Source organism: Pseudophryne corroboree, chromosome 5 (assembly GCF_028390025.1).
Source record: "Pseudophryne corroboree isolate aPseCor3 chromosome 5, aPseCor3.hap2, whole genome shotgun sequence".
Classification (NCBI taxonomy): Eukaryota; Metazoa; Chordata; class Amphibia; order Anura; family Myobatrachidae; genus Pseudophryne; species Pseudophryne corroboree.
This window is the reverse complement of record NC_086448.1, coordinates 559,316,872-559,325,394: the sequence shown is the minus strand read 5'-3', so window position 1 is coordinate 559,325,394 and position 8,523 is coordinate 559,316,872. Positions and strand designations below refer to the sequence as shown.

General features: G+C 43.7%; 1 protein-coding gene across 1 annotated transcript in view; it reads right to left on the bottom strand.

Moving 5' to 3' along the window:
- Positions 1-3,191: 3,191 nt before the first annotated feature.
- NRSN1 (neurensin 1) overlaps positions 3,192-8,523 on the bottom strand; it is a 60,732-nt gene continuing 55,400 nt past the window's right edge. Inside the window, exon 3 of the mRNA XM_063923247.1 lies at positions 3,192-3,735. Coding sequence (XP_063779317.1) covers positions 3,337-3,735 — 399 coding nt within the window. The 3' untranslated portion in view covers positions 3,192-3,336. The remainder of the gene's footprint in view (positions 3,736-8,523) is intronic.

Sequence of the window (8,523 nt, the reverse complement as noted above, 5' to 3'; positions counted from 1 at the left end):
ATCTTCATATATCTTTTTCCGTTAGAAATTTGTCTAACCCATTTTTAAACGCATTGACTGAGTCTGCCATTACAACCTTCTCTGGTAGTGTATTCCATATTCGTATTGCAAAGTATGGGAAACACTGCGCTCAGCCCCTGATGTCTGACCGTACAGAATGTCAGTGTTATCTCTATGTACATGCAGTCTGAATTCTTAATGTGTTGTAAATGGGAGCCAAATGTTTCATCAATTTATGGCAAACAGGTGAAAAATGCACAGTGTGGGTACCAAAATAACCTTTTAATGAGGAGTCACAGTGCTCCTACCAGACAATTTGTTAATGCTGTAAGTTATCCTGTTATCAATGAGAAGTTAATTCTGTCCATGCAAATGGCGTGAATTAGTCCCATATAAAATCCCTTTAAAAGTCTCTAATCACTATTATTTGTCCAGCAAAATTACTGCACCTACATGATCCGATTACCAAAGTATATGATCAAATGCTGATCGCAAATGGATGTAGTTTAAAGCTGGTATTGCGCTCTGAACGGAGCAGTCCTTGGTGCTACTGACCGCAGCAAATGTTTGGTTGGATAATACAAATACGTGGTGCGGGATATATGTTCTGGGGGTGCGGCGTCCCGTAACCCTCAGGTACATATACTTACCCTTCTTCTTCTGATCGTCCTCGTCTGCCGGCTCCCGCTGCGCTTCCTTCCTTCCCCGTCCCGGTCCCAGGCAGGTGTGGATCCTATGTGTGCAAGCCAGTCCCCAGCGCGCTGCAGCGCTGACGGCGGCTCCACTTCACTAGCCAGTGAAGGAGACTGGGGGAACAAGTCGGTGGAGGCTAACAGCGGTTCTTTGCAGATAGTCTATGTGAATGAGTGTCTTGTTTCTCCTCTCTCTTCAGACTGCATGTACATAGAGATAACACTGACATTCTGTACGGTCAGACATCAGGGGCTGAGCGCAGTGTTTCCCATACTTTTTAATTTGCGTAGTAGGTTAGATCACCTACAAACATTAGCAGCTCGCCATATTCATTAGACAGCATCGCCTCAGTGCGCATGTGGTAACTCTCTGCAACATATTCGTATTGCCCTTACAGTGAAGAATCCCTTCCTGCTCTGAGTATGACATTTCCTCTCCTAAAGCCTTAGTGGGTGTCTGCGCATTTTGTGTAGAGGCCTTTTGTGTAGAGATCATTTCTTGAACAACCATATTTTGCAGTATTTAAATATATTTCCTTTTGCTTTATTCCTTTTCTTAATGTTTTGTTCTGGAAAATCTGTAACAGCATAATAAATATATTTTAAGGTCATTTTGCCCTTGTGGGAACTATGAGTTGAATGAAATAATATTTTTAGCCGAGCAATGCAGAACTGCTTTTACAGCAGCTAGAAAGCAATGTTTCAAACTGGGGACATTAACAGTGTATTAGCTGTTTTTGATGCCGCCTTTTTCAGCACTTAGAAGTGTACTGGAGTCAGAGGGCAACGTGCTTCAAATGTTTTTGCAGATCATTGCACAATGAAGAGTATAACATCTGCTTAAGTTACATGAACAGCGATAATAAGAATACAAATGTAGTGTTTAAAATTGGCAAAAGAGCAGAAATATTTCTTCTACAAATCATACACATTATAGCTTTATTTTGTAGGCTTTCTTTAGAATTTTATGTCGCTGCATAATTGTGATTTATAAGGCAGAAATGATTGCACCTTTCATATTAAAAAAAAATGTTTCTTCCTCTGATAGAATCACCACAAAGGAGATATTCTCTTTATAAATGTCCTTCATGCTTAATTACTTTTCATCATTACTTCCTACAGAACATTAGACATTACAAAGCCTTCTTTCTTTATGAAGTACTAAACACAGGACACTATGGTTTGTTTATGAAATATAGGCCCATATGATAAAGTACCAGCCAATCAGCTCCTAACTGTCATTTTTCAAACACAACCTGTGACATGGAAGTTAGGAGCTGATTGGTTGGTACTTTATCACCGTGCTATTTACCACTCTCCAAGTCTTGATAAATGGGAGCCATAGTATTCTCTAGGAGCAAAATATTTTGGAATTTGCACCTTTAAATAGCAGTATGGGGAATGTTTGTAAAAATATTGCTAATGTACTGTATGCATTAACAGTGGTACATGTTCTTTGTTATGGAGACTGCTGGTCACATAGCTACATCCCCTTTGTTATGTATGTTCTCTGCTACTACTTGTTAAGGAGATATGCTTTTTGTCTCCTTCGTGTGGCCAAACACTCAACATTTTTGTTGATATCCACATACATTCTCACCTTGTAGAGTACCACTGTGTTTGCATTAATGAAAGTCTAGTGGAAAGGGCTTGCCATAGAAGGTCAAAAAACGGTATACAATCCATTTAAACTAAAAAGCATGGAACAATACAGCACACAATACTGCACATAATAACAGAAGCTATGACAGAGAAAATTAAATTATTGTTAGAGTTAATGTAACCCCAGGAATAGAAGGTGCGGTACTCATAGCCAAAAAAATAGAGTCAAGATGGCATAAATGCAGATCAACGTTTCAGTCTACCACTGTCATCAGGATTAATGGTAAACTTGAATTGAGTGCTGCACCTTCTATTCCTCTATCAGTTCACAGCTGTCTTTTACTGAGAGTATCAGACCCTGTGATATAGTAGGTAGATAGATAGACATCTATTTACCGTGGGCAGGATGCCAGCTGTCAAAATCCCGACAGTGGCATCCCGCCTGCCAGATTGCCGGCAGTGGGGCGAGTACTGAGAGTCCCCTTGTGTGCTCGGTGGTTTGCTGCGCTCGGCACTGGTTTTATTCTCACTCTATGGGTGTCATAGACACCCAAGAGTGGGAATAGCCCCTGTGTGCCAAGATTTTTGCTGTTGGCATTGTCGGCTGTCGGAATTCCGGCATCGGTATCCTGACTGCCGGGATCACAAAAGCCGCCAAATTGATTTCATATATCCTTTATCTTACATACTTTAAACAATTTCCTCGTATGATGATCCTGCTGTGTTTAGGTTCTGGTTGAACATAGTAAGCAAGAGTAAGAAGAAAACCACAACACATACAGTGTGTCCTATCACTGGGGACATTTGATGAGATATAGTAAAAGTTACCAGTTGTTCATTTCAGAAGGTTTACCATTAAGTACGGTGCTTCCCACAATAATACACAAGAGCTGAGGGTGTTTTCATGTTTTGCTATTATTGGCCTATTTGTATATTTTTCAGCCAGGTACAGTTGGACTGTACTGCAAAGTAAGACTTTTACTGTAACACTCACAAAAGCTGACCTTTTCAGTTTCATTACATTGACAATGATGGGCAAATGTCAGGTTTCAGATGAAGGTTGGACATTTTGAACTTTGGACAGAGTGACAGGTATCTTCGATTCTCCAGGAGCTGGTGCCTTCATCACAGGGTGCACATGGGCCTTAAGGTCTGCTATTCTTTCTTTAAATTTTTGTTGAAGGTACTTTTCTTCTTTGGAGTAACTTTTAGCAAAAGCAGACATTAAAAGACATGCTGCCAATGTAGTTCCCCCAACGCAAAACATAATCGCACCTGATAGTTTACAAATATCAAGTGCTCCATTAAATTGGACAGCATGACTATCCACCACCACAAAATCATCTTCTCCAAAGGCTTCAATTTTAGGTGACACCAGAAACCCAACAGCAAGTACCGTTATACCTGTCAGCATGAGGACAATGCCCGATATGAGTCCGACCTGTAAGGAAAGTTGACACGGTCAATTAAATGGTATGTATTTAATTGTAATAATATTTCAATAATGAACGTAAGAGCATACAGTATGTAGAAGAGCTCATTCATTCATTCATATGTAAATGCATTCTATTTTTCAGTCATGTACAGAGAATAGGAATAGGAAATACAGTAATAGTTTGTGTCTGGCTTGATGAGCTAATTACACTGTGAAATGCACTATACAGACAGGATTACGTGCTCTTTGGAGGTTTGGAAATAGATGCAAAGTACAGTATACCTGTGTATTGACTCCAATCACGTTTGAAAACAAAATTGAAAAGGTAGAGAAACAGATAATATAACTGACATGCTCTGCATACTTGTTTTCATGACATGTGGGAATATAGTTATTCACACAAGTCTACAGGAGAGATATGACTTCATTTCTAACTTTAATAGATATGCACACATAAAAAGAGTATATATCCAGTATTTGTTCTTGTTAAAATGCATCACAAAATATTACACTTGCTACTTGTACATGCAGCAAGTCAAGGGCGTTTGTAGAGGAGAGAATTTTGGGGGACGCCACAATTCATAGCAACACAATTGCAACGTGGACAAATCACTAATGTGACATATCAAATAAAGCATGGCAGTGTTCCGATTTAAGAATCTCTAAAGCTGGTATGTAACATTTATTATGTGAGCAAAAATCCATATTTCTCTTTATACAGTAGTTTACTCTTTGATCCTTAAAACTGATGGTTTCGAATGTGTTTACGAATGTATTGTGTGCGGAAAACCGTTATATCAACCCGTGTGAACAGACCTTACATTCTGCCATCATCCCTTTGGGTTTAGTTTATGTCATGCGTATTTACAAAATTATTACACAGGACAGTATTTGTAAATCACACTCTGCATATGATAATTACAGGGGTGTCATCACATATGTAGCCTCTGCAGTGTGAAATGCCTTGCGCAAGTGAGACACAAGTGAGAAGTCTACTGGTGCGTCCTAGCCACATCCTGTTGCAAGACAATAGCCCAAAAAAGGTGAAAACAGGATCCAATACAGATTTTGGCTGACCCTTAAGGAGTTTCAGTTTGTGTGGCAGGCTGTTTGTTTATCATATGTGATGAAGGGACTATCTTCTCCCAAATTATGGGATAACTCCACCTAACATGAAGGGGGATATCCTATTAGCAGCGGTACTTTACACATGGGATTGGGAAGTTATGTGTTTTCGTGCGATCGCGGGTCCATTTTCCGCCATTAAAAACGGACACTTATTGGATACAAGATTAATGAACATCAGTCATAAATGCATCGGGCCTAATTGAATTCCTCCAATGAGTGCCTAGACGCCTTTCATATGGTTCGTCAGTCCCGGGACAGAGTAGAATACTAAAAGGAAGAGTGTAATATTTTGAACTCTAGTAGCTATCCTCTGCGGATATACAGAACTGCGTATAGTCCATTCTCTCCCATTTTTCATTCTCCTCCCTAATCCTGCATTGCTGTGCTCTATATCCCCATTTGGGTGTAATAAAGTAAATGGTACACTGTCTCCAGCGTCTTGATCCAATACAGTGCTTGCCCTCATGGGTTTTGTCTTCTTTAGTTTTAAACAATTTTCTCTGACGTCCTAGTGGATGCTGGGAACTCCGAAAGGACCATGGGGAATAGCGGCTCCGCAGGAGACTGGGCACAAAAGTAAAAGCTTTAGGACTACCTGGTGTGCACTGGCTCCTCCCCCTTTGACCCTCCTCCAAGCCTCAGTTAGATTTTTGTGCCCAAACGAGAAGGGTGCACACTAGGTGGCTCTCCTGAGCTGCTTAGTGAAAAAGTTTAAGTATAGGTTTTTTATTTTCAGTGAATCCTGCTGGCAACAGGTTCACTGCACCGAGGGACTAAGGGGAGAAGAAGCAAACTTACCTGCGTGCAGAGTGGATTGGGCTTCTTAGGCTACTGGACATTAGCTCCAGAGGGACGATCACAGGCCTAGCCATGGATGGGTCCCAGAGCCGCGCCGCCGGCCCCCTTACAGAGCCAGAAGACTGAAGAGGTCCGGAAAATCGGCGGCAGAAGACGTCCTGTCTTCAATGAGGTAGCGCACAGCACCGCAGCTGTGCGCCATTGCTCTCAGCACACTTCACACTCCGGTCACTGAGGGTGCAGGGCGCTGGGGGGGGGGCGCCCTGAGACGCAATAAAAACACCTTAGATGGCAAAAAAATACATCACATATAGCTCCTGGGCTATATGGATGCATTTAACCCCTGCCAATTTTTCCTTAAAAAGCGGGAGAAAGGCCGCCGAGAAGGGGGCGGAGACTATCTCCTCAGCACACTGGCGCCATTTTCCCTCACAGCTCCGTTGGAGGGAAGCTCCCTGACTCTCCCCTGCAGTCCTGCACTACAGAAACAGGGTAAAACAAGAGAGGGGGGGCACTAATTTGGCAGATAAATCTATACAGCAGCTATATAAGGGAAAAACACTTATATAAGGTTATCCCTGTATATATATAGCGCTCTGGTGTGTGCTGGCAAACTCTCCCTCTGTCTCCCCAAAGGGCTAGTGGGGTCCTGTCCTCTATCAGAGCATTCCCTGTGTGTGTGCTGTGTGTCGGTACGTTGTGTCGACATGTATGAGGAGGAAAATGGTATGGAGGCGGAGCAATTGCCTGTAATAGTGATGTCACCCCCTAGGGAGTCGACACCTGACTGGATGGTCTTATGGAAGGAATTACGTGATAGTGTCAGCACTTTACAAAAGACTGTTGACGACATGAGACAGCCGGCAAATCAGTTATTACCTGTACAGGCGTCTCAAACACCGTCAGGGGCTCTAAAGCGCCCGTTACCTCAGATGGTCGACACAGACCCAGACACGGACACTGACTCCAGTGTCGACGGTGAGGAAACAAACGTATTTTCCAGTAGGGCCACACGTTACATGATCACGGCAATGAAGGAGGTTTTGAACATTTCTGATACTACAAGTACCACAAAAAAGGGTATTATGTGGGGTGTGAAAAAACTACCCGTAGTTTTTCCTGAATCAGATGAATTAAATGAGGTGTGTGATGAAGCGTGGGTTTCCCCCGATAAAAAACTGCTAATTTCTGAAAAATTATTGGCATTATACCCTTTCCCGCCAGAGGTTAGGGCGCGTTGGGAAACACCCCCTAGGGTAGATAAGGCGCTCACACGCTTATCAAAACAAGTGGCGTTACCGTCTCCTGATACGGCCACCCTCAAGGAACCAGCTGATAGGAAGCTGGAAAATATCCTAAAAAGTATATACACACATACTGGTATTATACTGCGACCAGCAATCGCCTCAGCCTGGATGTGCAGTGCTGGGGTGGCTTGGTCGGATTCCCTGACTGAAAATATTGATACCCTGGACAGGGACAGTATATTATTGACTATAGAGCATTTAAAGGATGCATTTCTATATATGCGAGATGCACAGAGGGATATTTGCACTCTGGCATCAAGAGTAAGTGCGCTGTCCATTTCTGCCAGAAGAGGGTTATGGACGCGACAGTGGTCAGGTGATGCGGATTCCAAACGGCATATGGAAGTATTGCCGTATAAAGGGGAGGAGTTATTTGGGGTCAGTCTATCGGACCTGGTGGCCACGGCAACGGCTGGGAAATCTACCTTTTTACCCCAGGTCACCTCTCAGCAGAAAAAGACACCGTCTTTTCAGGCTCAGTCCTTTCGTCCCCATAAGGGCAAGCGGGCAAAAGGCCACTCATATCTGCCCCGGGGCAGAGGAAGGGGAAAAAGACTGCAGCAGGCAGCCTCTTCCCAGGAACAGAAGCCCTCCCCCGCTTCTGCCAAGTCCTCAGCATGACGCTGGGGCCTTACAAGCGGACTCAGGCACGGTGGGGGCCCGTCTCAAGAATTTCAGCGCGCAGTGGGCTCACTCGCAAGTGGACCCCTGGATCCTGCAGGTAGTATCTCAGGGGTACAAATTGGAATTCGAGACGTCTCCCCCTCGCCGGTTCCTGAAGTCTGCTTTACCAACGTCTCCCTCCGACAGGGAGGCGGTATTGGAAGCCATTCACAAGCTGTATTCCCAGCAGGTGATAATCAAGGTACCCCTCCTACAACAGGGAAAGGGGTATTAATTCACGCTGTTTGTGGTACCGAAGCCGGACGGCTCGGTGAGACCTATTTTAAATCTGAAATCCTTGAACACTTACATACAAAGGTTCAAATTCAAGATGGAGTCACTCAGAGCAGTGATAGCGAACCTGGAAGAAGGGGACTATATGGTGTCTCTGGACATCAAGGATGCTTACCTCCATGTCCCAATTTGCCCTTCTCACCAAGGGTACCTCAGGTTTGTGGTACAGAACTGTCACTATCAGTTTCAGACGCTGCCGTTTGGATTGTCCACGGCACCCCGGGTCTTTACCAAGGTAATGGCCGAAATGATGATTCTTCTTCGAAGAAAAGGCGTCTTAATTATCCCTTACTTGGACGATCTCCTGATAAGGGCAAGGTCCAGAGAACAGTTAGAGGTCGGAGTAGCACTATCTCAAGTAGTACTACGACAGCACGGGTGGATTCTAAATATTCCAAAATCGCAGCTGATTCCGACGACACGTCTGCTGTTCCTAGGGATGATTCTGGACACAGTCCAGAAAAAGGTGTTTCTCCCGGAGGAGAAAGCCAGGGAGTTATCCGACCTAGTCAGGAACCTCCTAAAACCAGGCCAAGTGTCAGTGCATCAATGCACAAGGGTCCTGGGAAAAATGGTGGCTTCTTACGAAGCAATTCCATTCGGC